This window comes from Ovis aries, chromosome 9, assembly GCF_016772045.2.
Source record: "Ovis aries strain OAR_USU_Benz2616 breed Rambouillet chromosome 9, ARS-UI_Ramb_v3.0, whole genome shotgun sequence".
In the NCBI taxonomy this organism is placed as follows: domain Eukaryota; kingdom Metazoa; phylum Chordata; class Mammalia; order Artiodactyla; family Bovidae; genus Ovis; species Ovis aries.
The window spans coordinates 88,683,102-88,702,525 of record NC_056062.1 but is presented as its reverse complement, the minus strand read 5'-3'; the positions used below and the strand labels follow the sequence as shown (position 1 = coordinate 88,702,525).

Genomic DNA, 19,424 nt, shown 5'->3' with positions numbered 1-19,424 from the left:
TTGTGTATCAAAGAAAGTCTGGTAATACCTCATTTTCATAGTCACTGAATAACTTTACTATGATGAATGGTTGCAATTAAACTCTGTTTGCAAATTTGGTTAATAAGGTTGCAGAAACTAACATTTTTAATTGATTTTTTTTTTACTTTTGCAGACTTGCAAAAATCTAAGAACATTGATTATGGTGAGTTGAATGCATTATGCCACATGAGAGGAAAACAACACAGGTAGGTTATCATGCCTTTCTTTTCCTGTCACTCAAATGAATATGAATATGTTTGTTCCATGGATAAAATAGAGTAATAAACCATTGCTGACTCTCAGAGGTACCTGATTTACCACACAGATAAAAATATCTGAAAACCTGGAGGTTATTTCTCCAGACTGAAGGGGCAGACTATATATGTCATATTTTAAGGAAACAATTTAGTGTGAAGCACACATAACTCATCCCTAGCTGGACTCTTTCTAGTACTCAAAAAGTAGTCATAAGAGAAAAAAACTTCAAATGGTCGAAAACACAAATCCTGAGTGAAATAGGCACTTTAGCAGTGCCTAGGAGATGCCTAGTTGAAATATATTCAACAGAAAGAACTAAAAAAATATTGGTTTAAAGCTCAGGATACCTAAGATATGTGATACTTGAAGATACAATTTTTAAAAAATCTATTTTCTTGTCAACTCCTTGTCCCAAGTTGGATTTTTGAAATTATAAAACTAGCTAGTTTCTTTCCTATCCATCAGCGTCTATCTATCCTCCTACTTTTCTTTACTGGGAGAGGCCCTTGCCTCATCTTAAGTCATATCTGCTTAATCACTTCAGATTATTTACATCTCCTCTTAACCACTTCAAATTATTTACATCTTCATTGATGTAAATTATTTACATAATTATCTACAAATTATTATATAATTATTTACAAGTTATTTACAAATTATTTACCTCTTCACTGATGTAAACTATTTACATAATTATTTACAAATTATCGCATAATTTTTTATAAATTATTTGCATCTTACATCTCTCTACTCCTCCTTTCTTGGAGAAAGAGAGGAGGCTATGCTTTTTTCTTTTTTTTAAAATTTTTCCAAAGCTTACATTTTTTACTATGCCTTCCTGTCCCTTTTGTACACATGGCATGTTTTGCCATAGGGTAAAGAATTAAATAAACTTACTCTGGAGTCAGGCAAATCGCCTGGTTTTAATCCTGGCTCAGCCACTTCCCAGCTGTATGGCTTTGGATTGGTTACATATAATTTCTTTTTACCTCAGTTTTCTCATTAGTAAAATGGGGTAACAGTCATATCCATTTCAAAGAATTATTAGGATGATTAAATGAGCTAATGCATATGTAAAGAGTATCTGGTACATGGCAAGAGCTATATAAGTATTTTTATTATTGTTTAAAAAAGCTCACCCAGGCTTTTGACTGTTGAATTTATATGCGGCTCCCCTTAGCCCTTTTATTTTTTCCACATGAAAGATTTTATGTGAGGCTTTTGGAGCAGAACGCTTCCTTTACCCTTATTTTCCTTTTGCTTTCTAGGCCAGATATTTTATTTTAAAATTTATTTCTAGATTCTACCTCCTTACCCTTGAGGAACCATAATAAGAGAGATTAAATCATGTAGATCTGGGTCTGCCAAAGAATCCATTCTACAAAAACTTTGCCAGCCTTCATCTTCCTGGCTTGAGAACCCTCGCAGGCAGTGTTGCCTCATCAGACAGTCACCGGGTCCGGGTGCAGTCTGGCGGTCCTGCCTTCCTCCCCTCTATGTAGTCCCCTGTTTTCTGTGCCTTCTATTAGACACTGTCTGTGTGTGCTCACTTGGTCATGTCTCTTTGTAGCCTTTTGTACTGTAGCCCACGAGGCTCCTCTGACCGTAGGATGTTCCAGCCAACGATACTGGAGCGGGTTGTCATTCCCTCCTCCAGGCCATCTTGCCGACCTAGGGACTGAACTTGCCTCTCCTGCAGATTCTTGACCGCTGAGCCATCAGGGAAGCCCCTCTCTTTCACACTAGCTCCCCTGAATTTCTTGGATGTTTTCCTTTTGTAAACACCACGGGCCTGGAAAGGGGCACATTCTAGGGGGACTATGTCTAGGTTTTGGCTCATTCTCTTAGAAAACATTTTGCTGCTGCTGTTCACTCACTAAGTTGTATCTGACTCTCTGTGACCCCATGGACTACAGCACGTGGGCTCCTCTGTCCTCCAGTATCTCCTGGTCTTTGCTCAAATTCATGTCCACTGATTCGGTGATGCTGTCTAAGCATTTCATACTCTGCCACCCTCTTCTCCTTTTGCCTCAGTCCTTCCCAGCATCAGGGTCTTTCCAGTGAGGTGGCTCTTCCCATCAGGTGGCCGAAGTATTGGAGCTTCAGTTTTTGCAGCAGCCCTTCCAATGAATATTCAGGGTTGAGTTCCTTTAAGATTGACTGTTTTGATCTCCTTGCAATCCAAGGGAGGGACTCTCAAGGGTCTTCTCCAACATCACAGTTTGAAAGGATCAATTCTTTGGTGTTCAGCTTTCTTTATGGCTTAACTCTCACATCTGCTTGTGACTACTGGGAAAATCATAGCTTTGACTGTATAGACCTTTGTCAGCAACGTGATGTCTGCTTCTTAATACACTATCTAGTTTTGTCATAGCTTTCCTTCCAAGGAATAAGTGTCTTTTAATTTCACGGCTGCAGTCACCTTCACAAAATTAGATATGGAAATGGGTATTTAAAATGAGAAAATAAACTACAGCAAATTAATGAAGACTTGGCATTCAGGTTTCTTTTCTCTCATGAGACTTCTTAAGGCGATTTATCCAAAATGCATACATAGAAATTACTTAAGTCTTTCAGAGAGATTTAAGGAAAACTTGCTCTTTCATATTTATTTCATATGCACTATATGTTTAAAATGACCAATGAAATATACTTTTTCCTTGTAATATAAACAGAAAGGCTGAGAATTAACTGACTCCAAGGATTAAATATTTTTATACATGTAACCTATGAAAGATCGTAGTTTTTGGAGTCTACTGTTTTCTGGTTGCAGTGGAAGGGTATAGAGGCTTCTCATTGCGGTGGCTTCTCTTGTTTCAGACATGCACTCTAGGTTGCATGGGCTTCATTCAGTAGCTGTGACTCCCAGGCTTCAGATCGCAAGCTCAAAAGTCGTGGTGCATGGCTTAGTTGCTCTGCAGCATGTGGGATCCTCCTGGATCAGGGTTCAAACTTTTCTCTCCTGCATTGGCAGGCAGATTCTTTACCAGTGAGCGACTAGGGAAGCTCAGCTCTTTGTTTGATATTATAACATATATATAATGTTATACCATCCATATGCATATATATCTTAGGTTGGCCAAAGGGTAGATTTGTTTTTTCTGTAAAATGACTCTAGTAGTGCTTGTTCTTTTCCCCTTCATTTGAAATAATTTTGTGAGACTGTAATGTGACAGCTGTCATGTTCAGTTCAGTTCAGTTCAGTTGCTCAGTTGTGTCCGACTCTTTGTGATCCCATGAATCTCAGCAGGCCAGGCCTCCCTGTGCATCATCAACTCCCAGAGTTCACTCACACTCATGTCCATCGAGTCAGTGATGCCATCCAGCCATCTCATCCTCTGTCATCCCCTTCTCCTCCTGCCCCCAATACCTCCCAGCAACAGAGTCTTTTCCAATGAGTCAACTCTTTGCATGAGATGGCCAAAGTATTGGAGTTTCAGCTTTAGCATCATTCTTTCCAAAGAACACCCAGGACTGATCTCCTTTAGAATGGACTGGTTGGATCTCCTTGCAGTCCAAGGGACTCTCAAGAGTCTTCTCCAATACCACAGATCAAAACCATCAATTCTTCGGCACTCAGCCTTCTTCACAGTCCAACTCTCACATCCATACATGGACTACTGGAAAAACCATAGCCTTGATTAGACGGATCTTTGTTGGCAAAGTAATGTCTCTGCTTTTCAATATGTCACTTAGGTTGGCCATAACTTTCCTTCCAAGGAGTAAGTGTCTTAATTTCATGGTTGCAATCACCATCTGCAGTGATTTTGGAGCCCCCCCAAATGAAGTCAGCCGCTGTTTCCACTGTTTCCCCATCTATTTCCCATGAAGTGATGGGACCAGATGCCATGATCTTCGTTTTCTGAATGTTGAGCTTTAAGCCAACTTTTTCACTCTCCTCTTTCATTTTCATCAAGAGGCTTTTTAGTTCCTCTTCACTTTCTGCCATAAGAGTGGTATCATCAGCATATCTGAGGTTATTTATATTTCTCCCAGCAATCTTGATTCCAGCTTGTGCTTCCTCCAGCCCAGTGTTTCTCAAGATGTACTCAGCATGTAAGTTAAATAAACAGGGTGACAATATACAGCCTTGACGTACTCCTTTTGCTATTTGGAACCAGTCTGTTGTTCCATGTCCAGTTCTAACTGTTGCTTCCTTACCTGCACATAGGTTTCTCAAGAGGCAGGTCAGGTGATCTGGCATTCCCTTCTCTTTCAGAATTTTCCACAGTTTATTATGATCCACACAGTCAAAGGCTTTGGCATAGTCAATCAAGCAGAAATAGATGTTTTTCTGGAACTCTCTTGCTTTTTCCATGATCCAGCAGATGTTTGCAATTTGATCTCTGGTTCCTCTGCCTTTTCTAAAACCAGCTTGAACATCTGGAAGTTCATGGTTCACATATTGCTGAAACTTGGCTCGGAGAATTTTGAGCATTACTTGACTAGCGTGTGAGATGAGTACAACTGTGCGGTAGTTTGAGCATTCTTTGGCATTGCCTTTCTTCAGGATTGGAATGAAAAATGACTTTTTCCAGTCCTGTGGGCACTGTTGAGTTTTCAAAATTTGCTGTCATATTGAGTGCAGCACTTTCACAGCATCATCTTTCAGGGTTTGAAACAGCTCAACTGGGATTCCAACACCTCCACTAGCTTTGTTTGTAGTGATCCTTTCTAAGGCCCATTTGACTTCACATTCCAGGATGTCTGGCTCTAGGTGAATGAGCACACCATTGTGATTATCTGGGTCCTGAAGATCTTTTTTGTACAGTTTTTCTGTGTATTCTTGCCACCTCTTCTTAATATCTTCTGCTTCTGTTAGGTCCCTGCCATTTCTGTCCTTTATCGAGCCCATCTTTGCATGAAATGTTCCCTTGGTATCTCTAATTTTCTTGAAGAGATCTCTAGTCTTTCCCATCCTGTTGTTTTTCTCTATTTCTTTGCATTGATCACTGAGGAAGGCTTTCTTATTTCTCCTTGCTATTCTTTGGAACTCTGCATTCAAATGCTTATACCTTTTCTTTTCTCCTTTGCTTTTCATGTCTTTTCTTTTCACAGCTATTTGTAACGCCTCCTCAGACAGCCATTTTGCTCTTTTGCACTTCTTTTCCATGGGGATGGTTTTGATCCTTGTCTCTTGTACAATGTCATGAACCTCATTCCATAGTTCATCAGCACTCTATCAGATCTAGTCCCTTAAATCTATTTCTCACTTCCATGTATAATCATAGGGATTTGATTTAGGTCTTACCTGAATGGTCTAGTGGTTTTCGCTTCTTTCTTCAATTTAAGTCTGAATTTGGCAATAAGGAGTTCATGATCTGAGCCACAGTCAGCTCCTGGTCTTGTTTTTGCTGACTGTATAGAGCTTGTCCATCTTTGGCTGCAAAGAACATAATCAACCTGATTTCAGTGTTGACCATCTGGTGATGTCCATATGAAGAGTCTTCTCTTGTGTTGTTGGAAGAGGGTGTTTGCTATGACCAGTGCGTTCTCTTGGCAAAACTCTATTAGCCTTTGCCCTGCTTTATTCAGTAATCCAAGGCCAAATTTGCCTATTATTCCAGGTGTTTCTTGACTTCCTACTTTTGCATTCCAGTCCCCTATAATGAAAAGGACATCTTTTTTTGGTGTTAGTTCTATTAGTGTGCATTTAAAAAAAGAAACATCCAAATTGGTGAATTTTTGTGTTCAGTTCAGTTCAGTTTAGTCTCTCAGTCTTGTCTGACTCTTTGCAATCCCATGAATCTCAGCACACCAGGCCTCCCTGTCCATCACCAACTCCTGGAGTTTACCCAAACTCATGTCCATCAAGTTGGTGATGCCATTCAGCCATCTCATCCTCTGTCGTCCCTTTCTTCTTCTGCCCCCAGCATCAGGGTCTTTTCCAATGAGTCAACTGTTCACATCAGGTGGCCAAAATAATTTTTGTGTAGCCATTTTAATATTGAAGGTGGAAGAAAAAATGTAACATTTTCAGCATATTATGCTTTATTATTTCAAGAAAAGTAAAAACACAACTGAAACACACACACACAAATTTGTACAGTGTATATAGACTCTGTTGTGACTGATCAAATGTGTCAAAAGTGGTTTGCAAAGTTTCACATTGAAGATTTCTTGATGGACGATGATCCGTGATTGAGTAGACAAGTTGAAGTTGATAGAGATCAAATCAAGACATTAACTGAGAATCAAGCATTGAAAGTCTGCACCAGCTTGGTTATGTTAATCGCTTTGATGTTTGAATTCCACATAAGTTAAATGAAAAAACCTTCTTGGCCATATTTCCACATGAGATTCCTTACTTAAACACAGCAAAAATGTTCTGTTTTAAAGACAGATTGTGGTAGGCAATGAAAAGTGGATAATAGACAATAACGTTGAATGGAAGAGGTCATGGGATAAGTGAAATGAACCACCACCAACTACACCAAAGTCTGGTCTGCATCCAAAGCAGGTGATGCGTATATTGTCGGACTAGAAAGGAGTTCTCTATTTATGAGCTCCTTCTGGAAAACCAAAAGTTTAATTCCCATAAGTACTGCTCCCAATTAGACCAACTGAAAGCTGCATCTGATGAAAATCATCCAGAATTAGTTAACAGAAAATGCACAATCTTCCATCAGGAGAACATAAGACTGCATGTTTCTTTAATGACCAGGCAAAAACTGTTACAGTTTGGTTGGGAAGTTCTGATTCATTGCCTATATTCATTAGACATTTCAACTTTGTATTCCATTCATTTTGGTCTTTACAACATTCCCATAATGGAAAAAAATATCAATTTCCTGGAAGACTGTAAAAAGCACCTGCAACCGTTCTTTGTTCAAAGAGGTAAAAAGTTTGGGGAAGATGGAATCATGAAGTTTCTTGGAAAATAGCAGATGGTATTGGAATGAAACACTGATCACAGGATTCAATAAAGTTCTTGGTGAAAATGAAAAATGTATGTTTTACTTAAATATCAAAGGAATATTTTTGCCAACCCAATACACACACACATATGTACATATGTGTATTCACTGTCTTTGGATAGCTGTCTTTCCTCCCAGTCCTTCCTGTGGCCCAGGGTGTGATGGGGAAAAAGGGAGGCTGCTACTCCTTACCATTTACCATGTACCTCAACCATGGGCTCAATTCCTGCTGTTAAAGCTGCTCCTGTCTACTATTTAAGTGCATGTGAGTTCTTCTCTGTCCTTCTCACTGAGAATCACACACACACACACACACACACGCAGCATGCACATGTGCTCAGTAGCTCCAGTTGTGGCTGACTCTGCGACCCCATGGACTGTAGCCCCCCAGGCTCCTCTGTCCATGGGATTCTCCAGGCAAGGATACCCAAGTAGGTTGCCATGCCCTCCTCCAGGGGATCTTCCCAACCCAGGGATCAAACCTCATCTCCTGCATATCCTGCATTGCAGAAGACACGGAGACACTAGTTCAATCTTGCCTGAGAAATCTCATGGACAGAGGAGTCTGGCAGGCTACAGTGCATGGAGTCACAAAAGTTGGACATGACGGAGCAATGAAACAATATACATATATCCAGAAGACAACCATTTCTCACCACTTCTACTAAAACCATCTTGGTCCAGAGCACCAATGCTCTTGCCTGGATGACTGCAATAGCCTATTGATTGGATTTCTTACTCCACCCCTTGCCCATTTACAGTCTGTAAGTTGGCACAGTAGCCAGGGTAATATTGTTAAAATGTACATCAGAACATTGTTTGCTCAAAATATTCTAATGCCTTCCATATCACTCAAGGTAGAAGCTAGGATGTTCACGGTGGCCTGCAGGGTCCTACATGATCTCATCCCCCTGCGTCTCTAACCACTTCTTCTGGACAAGGCCCGTCTGTTTCTTTTGCTCTAGCCGCAGTCACCTCCGTGAGCCATTCCTGCCACATCACGTACGCTCCTGCCCCAGGGCCTCTGCATCATGCTTTCTATCCGGGATGCTCTTTCTTCAGATGTTTACTCTGCTTTATCCCTCACTCCCCTCAGTGTCACAGGGAAGGACAAAATCTGACTCCATGCTGGATTGGTTTCTTTACCCTCTGCTTTCCATTTCTTCTTTACCCTCTGCTTTCCATTTCTTTCGTTAATATAATCACTAAAAGGACTCTGTCTATAGCTGTAAGCATACACAATGGTCTGCCTTGGGGAACCCTGCCCATCTACCTGAATGTGAAATAAAAGTGCCTTTGTTCAGCTCACAGGGAGTCACCCTGCCCCTGTGAATGGCTTCAGGAGAATTAACACATCCACTCCCTGAGGCTGGCTAAACCAGAATATATTTTGCCAGACTTATGGCCTTTTTACTTTATTTCCTCACGTCATTCCCCTCGTTATTCTATAAAATAAACTAGCATTCAGACCCCAATAAAGTGGTACTCTAGGACTCTAGTTAGCCATCTTCTTGGATGCCTGACTTTCTGAATAAAGTTGCTCTTCCTTGTCGCAGCACCTAGTCTCTTGATTATTGGCCTGTTGTGCAGTGAGCAGACCAAGCTTGCACTTGGTTACATCAGGCTTTCTGTGACCAGCCTATATGAAATAGATACTCTTAGCACATATTATCCTCTGAGTGTTGTTTTCATTTCTTAATAGCATATCTGGCATATAGTTATACAGTTATTTTTGTTTCCTCTCTCTACATTGAAAACTTCATAAGGAAAAAATTCATTTTATTTCTGATGTATTCTCAGTGATTAGAATAGTATCTGACATATTATTGGTAAACTTTAAATATTTGTTGAATAATCTCCTTTACCTGTCATGATTGGTTTTCTATAATCTGAATAAATCAATATATTCTTGTTACTACCTGTTGATGTTATTACTCCTGAGTGAGTATCCCCTAAAGTCCCAAACCTTTTTATGAACTCCTTTCCCTTGATACTCTTATTAATTTCCCCTAAAGAATCTACCTGCAATGCAGGAGACCTGGGTTTGATTCCTGGGTCAGGAAGATCCCCTGGAGAAGGCAAAGGCAACCCACTCCAGTATTCTTGCCTGGAGAATCCCATGGACAGAGGAGCCCGGTGGGCCACGATCCACGGTGTCACAACAGTCGGACATGACTTAGTGACTAAAACACACACGCACACCATACCAACTTTAATTTTATTTATCCGTCAAAGTCCAGATTGTCTCCCATCAAATGTCATTGTTTTTATTTTCCTATACATTTGTTTCAGAAAGGCTGTAACCTGGGAGTCTGAATGATTGCATTCTAGCTCTTGTTCTGCCACTAAGTGTGATGGAGGTATTTGTAATATCAGTTGCATTCTCAGGGTTCAGCGTTCTCCTTTGCAAAAGGAATGACATAAATTTGATCTGACAGAAAAAATTTTAGCCATATTACTGTATAAAGGTGAAGCTATATTTCTATCCACACTTTTATCTTAGTGAATGATAAAATTATCTACACACTGTCCAAGCCAGAAACTGTTATATCATAGACTCATATCTCCTCTGCATTTGATAAGTAAATTGTAATCACATTACTTATGAGAGCTTTTATAATGGGATGCTTTTGACATCTCCAGTTTTGTCTCCCAGTGACTCTTCCTTTCCTCCCAGTGATGACATGACTGGTGGCTTCTTCACTACACCTGCACAATATTGTTGAGGGTCTTGTACTTTTTACTCATATTGATGTCTCGGTCTGAATTACCATCTTCCCATTCATCCCCAACTTCCAATAAATAGGTGAACTAATCTTCATAGCCAACCTAAAATCTTTTCCAAAAGAGTAGTATTCTCCATTTCCACTTGGCTCTGTAATATTTTCTATCAGAGCACTCCTGATAATTATTATGCATTTGTTTAATTCATTGTTTAATTGTTTAATTGTTAATAATTAATTGTTTAATTAATTATGCATTGTTTAATTCTCTTTTTCTCTATTATAATAGAGACAGCTCCTTGAAGCCTATATTTATTAGATTAGGGTAACTGCCAGTATAGATTTATAAGGGAAATAGATTTAAGGGACTAGATCTGATAGACAGAGTGCCTGATGAGCTATGGATGGAGGTTCGTGACATTGTACAGGAGACAGGGAGCAAGACCATTGCCAAGAAAATGAAATGCAAAAAAGAAAAATGGCTGGCTGAGGAGGCCTTACAAATACCTGTGAAAAGAAGAGAAATGAAAAGCAAAGGAGGAAAGGAAAGATATACCCATTTCAATGCAGAATTCCAAAAATTGCAAGGAGAGATAAGAAAGCCTTCCTCAGTGATCAATGTGAAAAATAGAGGGAAACAATGGAATGGGAAAGACTAGAATCTCCTCAATAATATTAGAGATACCAAGGGAACATTCCATGCAAAGATGGGCTCGATAAAAGACAGAAATGGTAGGGTCCTTACAGAAGCAGAAGATATTAAGAAGAGGTGGTAAGAATACCAGAAGAACTGTACAAAAAAGATCTTCATGACCCAGATAAACATGATGGTGTGATCATTCACCTAGAGACAGACATCCTGGAATATAAAGTCAAGTGGGTGTTAGGAAGCATCACTACGAACAAAGCTAGTGGAGTTGATGGAATTCCAGTTGAACTATTCCCAATCCTGAAAGATGATGCTGTGAAAGTGCTGCACTCAATATGCCAGCTAATTTGGAAAACTCAGCAGTGGCCACAGGACTGGAAAAGGTCAGTTTTCATTCCAATCCCAAAGAAAGGCAATGCCAAAGAATGCTCAAACTACCACACAATTGCACTCATCTCACATGCTAGAAAAGTAATGCTCAAAATTCTCCAAGCCAGGCTTCAACAGTATGTGAATTGTGACCTTCCAGGTGTTTAAACTGGAATTAGAAAAGGCAGAGGAACCAGAGATCAAATAGCCAACATCAGTTGGATCATAAAAAAAGATGAGAGAGTTCCAGAAAAACATCTACTTCTGCTTTATTGACTATGCAAAGCCTTTGAGTGTGTGGATCACAATAAACTGTGGCAAATTCTGAAAGAGATGGGAATACCAGACCAAGTGACCTGCCTTTTCTTACATCAGAAAGCGATGAAAAACTAAAGAGCCTCTTGATGCAAGTGAAAGAGGAGAGCGAAAATGTTGGCTTAAAGCTCAACATTCAGAAAACTAAGATCATGGCATCTGGTCCCATCACCTTACGGCAAATAGATGGGAAACAATGGAAACAGTGACAGACTTTATTTTTTGGGGGGCGGGGAATCCGAAATCACTGCAGATGGTGACTACAGTCATGAAATTAAAAGATGCTTGCTCCTTGGAAGAAAAGCTATACCCAACCTAGACAGCATATTGAAAAGCAGAGACATTACTTTGCCAACAAGGTCTGTCTAGTAAAAGTTATGGCTTTTCCAGTGGTCATGTATGGATGTGAGAGTTGGACTATAAAGAAAGATGAACGCTGAAGAATTGATGGTTTTGAACTGTGGTGTTGAAGAAGACTCTTGAGAGTCCCTTGGACTGCAAGGAGATCCAACAAGTCCATCGTAAAGGAAATTAGTCCTGAATTTTTACTGGAAGGACTGATGCTGAAGCTGCAACTCCAGTACTTTGGCTACCTGATGCAAAGAGCTGACTCATTTGAAAAGACCCTGGTGCTGGGAAGATTGAAGGTGGGAGGAGAAGGGGATGACAGAGTGTGAGATGGTTGGATGGCATCACCGACACAATGGACATGGGTTTGGGTAGACTCCAGGAGTTTGTGATAGACAGGGAGGCCTGGTGTGCTGCAGTCTATGGGGTCACAATGAGTTGGACACAACTGAGCAACTGAACTGAATTGAACTGAACATGTGTGATCTGATATCTCCTTGTGGTTTTGATTTGCATTTCCCTGATAATTAGTGGTGTTAAAGATATTTTAGTCTGTTGATGGAAATCTGTATTTCTCTTTGGAAAATGCCTGTTCAGATCCTCTGCTCATTCTTAAATCAGATTTTTTTTTTGTTATTGAGTTGTATGAGTTCTCTATATAGTTTTATATATATATATACACACACACACACATATACATGTCCTTTATATATGGCACAGGGGTAAAGATTCCACCTGCCAGTGTAGGAGACATGGGTTCGATTTCTGAGTTAAGAAGATTCCCCTGGAGGAGGAAATGGCAACCTGCTTCAGCATTCTTGATCCCATGGACAGAGGAGCCTGGTGGACCCCTGGTGGACTACATCCATAGTGTCGCAAATAATCTGACATGTCAGAACCAGACATACATCTTTATAACTGCAACTATACATCTAGCTGATCCCCTATGAAAGGGATTTGAAAACTGGATGAACAAATTCTCCACAACAAAGAGGAAGAGATCAAGATGGGTGGAAGAAACAAAGATACACCTTTGCCAATCAAAAGTCACATCCCTCACCCTTAGATTCTGCACAGAAGAGACAAGTCCCCCCAAACATCTGGTCTTGAGGATCAACAGGGAATAGTAAGTGAAGTGAAGTCGCTCAGTCGTGTCCGACTCTCTGTGACCCCATGGACTGTAGCCTACCAGGCTCCTCCGTCCGTAGGATTTTCCAGGCAAGAGTACTGGAGTGGGGTGCCATTTCCTTCTCCAGGAGATCTTCCCAACCCAGGGATCGAACCCAGGTCTCCCTCATTGTAGGCAGATGCTTAACCATCTGAGCCAGCAGGGGTTCTGATAGTAAAATAGAGAATAGTAAAACTACTCTTAAAAGCCACACACACAGCCTGACTCAAACCCACTTGACCCAAAACTAATTCAAGACATCAGATTGAACAATACGGGGACCACAGGTGAAGTGGTCCTTCACCACTTACTAGTCTATGTTTCTCTCTGATGCACAAGGCTGAGTGAGGGTAATTCTGTCTGCTGATGATTGTATTTCCATTTTGTTTGTTGTTTGGATGAGGTGTCCTGCACAGGGTGCTATTGGTGGTTGGGTGATGCTGGGCCTTGTGTTCAAGTGGTTTTGCTTGTGTGAGTTCTCACTGTTTGATACCCCCTAGGGTTACTTCTCTGGTCGTCTAGGGTCTTGAAGTCAGTGCCCCCAGTCCAGGGGCTCTGGGCTTGATCTCCAGTCAGGAACGAAGATTCCACAAGTGGTTTGTTATGGCATTAAGTGAGATGAAAACAAATACCCCAAAATGAGAAACCAGAGATGAACCCCAGACCAACGGCAGTTACAAAATCAGGCAAATAATAATTAAAATAATAGAATATACACATATACATATACACCCATAAACAAAATCAAAACAGTCCAACAAAAATAAAGTACATTAGATTGACCTGGCAAACAAAGGATACCAAAAATTATGTTTACTAGTTAAGAACAAAACTCACTAAAGCACAAACTGGAAAACAAAACTAAAGCATGGTGCCAACTGTGAAATAAACCAATGAAAACAAAACCAATATTTTGAGAGGAAAGGAAAGAAAGAATAGATAGGCAAAGTTAAATAGAGGTAGATAAAGAAGATTTATATACATTAAAGATTAACTGCAAGGGAAAAAAGAGTTGGAAAAGCAAACAAAGGAATAAATGTAGAAATAATAATAATAGGTTTAAAAATTAAAATTAAAAAAAGGGAAAAGAAAAAAAAATTCCACTGAACTTCTAAAGCCCAATGTAGAGGCTGAGGTTTATAACAACAATAAAAGATGTGATTAAAAAAAAAACCTCAAAAGCTTAATTAGATTTCATAGTGCCAGGAAAATCAACAACTATGACAGAGGGGGGGAAAAGGAAAAAAAAAAAATCAAAAGAAACTACAGAACAAGTCAAAACAGAAGAATAATAAATGTTTTTCTTGAGTCACTGCTGTCACCCCTTTCTCTCGCTGGGAGTCACAGTCCACCTCACCTGCCTGGGATGCCCTCCAACGCTGTGCTGGTCTCTGGACCTGCTGTGGGGGCAGCCCAGATTCTAATCTGGTCCTACTCCTGTGTGTTCTTGCCTCCAATGTCCACCGCTCTCAGAACTAGTGCGTTTTCTTCTGTGGGGGCTCTCAATTTCCTTTTATATATTTCATAGACAGAGTCTGCCTAGTTGATCATGTAGATTTAATCTGCAGCTTGTACAGCTGGTGGGGAGGTTTTGGGTCTTCTTCCTTACCTATACTACCCCTGGGTTTCAACTGTGTTTTTTTTTTTTTTTTTTTCCGCCTTTTCTTTCTTTATGTGGGTCGTCTACCGGGGTTTGCTCCTGCGGTGCCCTGGAGGACTTGGGTCTGCCCCAGTGAGGGCCAGGTGTGGAGGTGGTGCAGCTGCTTGGGTCACAGGGGTTCTGGCAGCACCAGGGGAGTTGGCGGCCAGGGCAGCAGGAAATATAGCATTCTAGAAAGATACAGCAACCAGTATTGGCCAATGCACTCCAGTGTTCTTGCCTGGAGAACCCCCTCTGACAGAGAAGCCTAGCAGGCCAGGGTCCACAGGATCATGAAGAATTGGACACAACCGAGCGACTCCGCGTGCACAGATGCAAGACATTTTCACCTGTGGCAGCTCTGCCTCAGTGAGGGCTGAGCGTGAAGGTGGAGCAGCTGCTGGGATCGCGGGGACCCTGGTGGCGTCAAGTGTGCAGGGACACGGACTGTCTCCGTCACAGGAATTATGGCCCTGCTGCTGCTGCTGCTAAGTCGCTTCAGTCGTGTCTGACTCTGTGCGACCACATACACGGCAGCCCACCGGGCTCCCCCGTCCCTGGGATTCTCCAGGCAAGAACACTGGAGTGGGTTACCATTTCCTTCTCCAATGCATGAAACTGAAAAGTGAAAGTGAAGTCACTCAGTTCTGTCCGACTCTTCGCGACCCCATGGACTTGCGGCCCACCAGCCTCCTCCATCCATGGGATTTTCCAGGCAACAGTACTGGAGTGCGGTGCCATCCCCTTCTCCGAGTTATGGCCCTACCAGAGCCTCTTTTGGAACCTCTTGTAGCTGGCGATCAGAAGGCCTTTTTGGGCGGTCTTTTTCCATAGCTCTGCCTGTTCAGGCACTTAGAGGGCTCCCTCTCCTGGGGTCCTTCTCTGTTCAGTGCATTAGGCACATAGAAGGGCCCCCCAGGCTGGCATCCTACTCTGTAGATCGGTGCGTCAGGCACTTAAAGGGACACCCTGTGTGGGGTCCTACTCTGTAGTGAATCAGGCGTTTGATCGGCCAGCCTCTTTATCGTCAGCTGCCAATGCTGGCGTGTGGGAAGAGAGAGGCTAGGGTGATGGCTCCACCCCGTATGCATGACTCAGAAGCATCGCCTTGCTTCTTTGGCTGCCTGGCGTTCCTCCGCAGGCATTTCCCATCACAATCTCCTTCCTTAGATACCCTCAACCCGTCTCTCCAAAGTCAACAGCAGCCCTCACCGTGGGGTTGCTCCACAATGCCTAAACTCCGGCTTGCAGCCGCTGCATCTTCTAGGGGACCTGCGTCTCTGTCTGGGGTATGTTTGGCTGCGGTAAGGACTGTCTGATTCTCATTCCATTTAGGCGGCCACAGATCAGCTGTTTCACTCTCAGCTTCAGGTGTTTCTCTGACAATTGCCCTGATGTGAAGATCGGACCCCTGCTTCAGTTCCCCCACCCACTGAGGGCAGGCCCAGTCCTGCTAACACTCCTGTTTTTTTCCCTAATTCCTTCATCCAACCCGGTTTTGCATGGTTCTATATATTCTTTTCCGCTGGTCAGGTACTCCTGTTGGCTCTCAGCTCCTGTTCTGCATGCACTTCTGTGTCTGAAGGTGTATTCCTGATGTATCTGTGGAGAGAGATGTACTCCCCGTCCACCTGCTCCTCCATTATTTTCTCCCCTCCCACTTACTTGAATCCTCCCACAAGCTTGAATCAGCTGTTAAAGAGGTAGGGGCCAAATTAGAATACCTCCGGGAGCTGAGAGACGTGCACCAGCGCGTGCCAAGTGTCACTAATATCTTAGATGGAGATTTCCAAAATCGTTTCTACTAGTATTGGTATTAGCAAGGCAGCCTGTGATCACAAAAATGGCTCCCACTAGATTTTCATTACTAGTAATGAGAAAATGACTGTACCTTGTAATCCCTCCTGATTGTGGATCGGTGTGAATGGGATGTGATTTTCTGTGTCCATGGGAGGAAGTGAATTAAGGGTTTTTAAACCACCATCTTAAATCTTCCACAAAACTTCAGTTTTATATACAATTTAGATATTTTTTTCTTAAACTAGGGAGATTTTCAGTTATTTTATGGGAAGTATAATTTTATGACAGATTAACATCTCTCTAAAGGCAATGGCAGCCCATTCCAGTACTCTTGCCTGGAGAATCCCATGGACAGAGGAGGCTGATAGGCTGCAGTCCATGGGGTTGCAAAAAGTCGGACATGACTGAGTGACTTCACTTTCATGCACTGGAGAAGAAAATGGCAACCCACTCCAGTGTTCTTGCCTGGAGAATCCCAGGGACGGTGGAGCCTGGTGGGCTGCCGTCTATGGGGTTGCACAGAGTCAGACACGACTGAAGTGACTTAGCAGCAGCAACATCTCTCTAAAAAGTTTAGATTCAGTCTTCATATTTTTGCAGTTTAACTTTGTCAAAATAGATCTTTTAAGTTTTCTCCAGGAATTTTATAAAATAAAAATCTTGGACTTATCCTTTTATGATTAACTGCAATATCGTGTGGAACTCCTTTGAAAAAAATATAGTTTTAAAGCCATGATGTCATTGGCTAATGCACTTTATCAAAGAATGATTATTAAATTAATCCATAAAGGGAAGTTAATAATTTCCAAAATTCAAATAATAAGTATAGAGGAAATAATAAAATAACACTTTGTAGTGGTATTCTCTGAAGACTGATGATTAATCTAACTTTTCATTTAAGTCTAGGGTGTGTTAAATACATTGAGCTTACAACAGAGCATTTTTTTCTTCAACAATATTGTAAGAAAAGAATCTATATAGTATAATATAAATTAATGGAATATAATACAACATATCTGTTATACCTAGTAAATTATGATATATAAATATACACATATGTCATAAACATTTTATAAATATTGTATCTCCTAATGTGCAAAGATAACATTCATATTTCTTTCAATTTTCATCAAATAAGTGTATAGATGCTACAACATTTATAAGACACATTCAACAAAAAAATCCAAAAGTGGTTGAATAGATTCGGATTTTATGACTTTTTAAATTAATTTGTAATAAAACTGTAAATTGCTTTAGGGCAATCACATAAATATAATTGATAAGTAAACATATTATGAAAAAGCTTATTATCTCCTGAGACTTGTGAGCAGAACTAAATGGGATGCAGAAGACATAGTCTACTATTTAGGATATTCCTAGCTGCTGTTTGTTGTTGTTCAGTTGCTCAGTTGTGTCCAGCTCTTTGTGACCCCATGGACTGCAGCTTGCCAGGCCTCCCTGTCCACCACCAACTCCTGGAGCTTGCTCAAACTCATGTCCATCGAGTCGGTGATGCCATCCAACCATCTTGTTCTCTATTGTCCCCTTCTCCTCCTGCCCTCAACCTTTCCCAGCATCGGGGTCTTTTCCAATGAGTTAGTTTTTTGCATCAGGTGGCCAAAGTATTGGAGCTTCAGTTTCAGCATCAGTCCTTCCAATGAATATTCAGGACTGATTTCCTTTGGGATGGACTTTTTTTTTTTTTTTTTTTTTAATCTCCTTGCAGTTCAAGGGACTTTCAAGAATCTTCAACACTGTGGTTCAAAACCATCCATTCTTCAGCACTCAGCCTTCTTTAGGGTCCAACTCACATCCATACATGACTACTGGAAAAAATCACAGCTTTGACTAGACAGACCTTTGTCAGCAAAGTAATGTCCCTACTTTTTAATATGATATCTAGGTTGGTCATAGGTTTTCTTCCAAGGAGCAAGCGTCTTTTAATTTCATGGCTGCAGTCACCATCTGCAGTGATTTTGGAGCCCAAGAAAACGATGTGTGTCGTTGTTTCCCATCTATTTGCTATGAAGTGATGGGACCAAATGCAATGATCTTAGTTTTTTGAATGTTGAGTTTCAAGCCAGCTTTTTCACTCTCCTCTTTCACCTTCATCAAGAGGCTTTTCAGTTCTTCTTTGCTTTCTGCCATAAGGGTGGAGTCATCTGCATATCTGAGGTTATTGATATTTCTCCAGGCAATCTTGATTCCAGCTTGTGCTTCATCCAGCCGAGAATTTTGCATGATGTACTCTGCATTTAAGTTAAATAAGCAGGGTGACAATATACACCCCTAATATACTCCTTTCCCATTTTTGAACCAGCCCATTGTCCCACGTCTGGTTTTAACTGTTGCTTCTTGACCCGCGTACAGGTTTCATAGCAGTCAGATAAAGTGGTCTGATATTCCCATCTCTTTAAGAATTTCCCACAGTTTGTTGTGATCCACACAGTTGAAGACTTTAGCATAGTCAATAAAGCAGAAGTAGATGTTTTTCTGGAATTCTCTTGCCTTTTCTATGATCCAGTGGATATTGTCAATTTGATCTCTGGTTCCTCTGCCTTTTCGAAATCCAAATTGTACAGCTGGAAGTTCTTGGTTTATGCGCTGCTGAAGCCTAGCTTGGAGAATTCTGAGCATTACTTGCTAGCATGTGAGATGAGTGCAATTGTGCAATGGTTTGTGCATTCTTTGACATCGCCTTTCAGGACTCAACATAATGGAATCTATTTCTTTTTCACATCAAACCCTATAACGCTGTTTTGATTGGCAGGCTGTTTTTCTGGTTTAGGAACTCAGGCTTTTTCCAATCTTTTGCTCTCTGATCTTTTTCTGTGTGTCTTCCAAGTTCTCCCTAATAATTTGCTTCATGCTGAAAGGAAAAAAGGTAGAGGATCTCACATGGAAAGGATTTTTTTTGAAGTTGGGGAAGGATTTTGATGATCCCAGTCTGAAGTGGTACACATCCTTCACACCTCATCTTCCATATTCCATTGGCTAGAACTCAGCCAGATACTACAAGAGAGGTTAGGAAATGTCTCCTTCTGTGCCCAAGAAGAAGGTATGGTTTAGTGTAGTGTAGAGAAGTCTTTGAGATAAATATATGATATTAAATATTATACCTAGAGATGCTGATATTACTAATTTCTTGCTCTAAGGATAAAGAAATGAGGCATATAAAGTTCAAATGACTGGCAATTTTATATAAAGTATAAAAATT

At 41.0% G+C, this 19,424-nt stretch overlaps 1 protein-coding gene across 1 annotated transcript in view; it reads left to right on the top strand.

Moving 5' to 3' along the window:
• Nucleotides 1-19,424, top strand: part of CNBD1 (cyclic nucleotide binding domain containing 1) — a 494,615-nt gene that overhangs the window by 23,127 nt on the left and 452,064 nt on the right. The window contains exon 2 of the mRNA XM_027973294.2: nt 155-227. Coding sequence (XP_027829095.2) covers nt 155-227 — 73 coding nt within the window. The remainder of the gene's footprint in view (nt 1-154; nt 228-19,424) is intronic.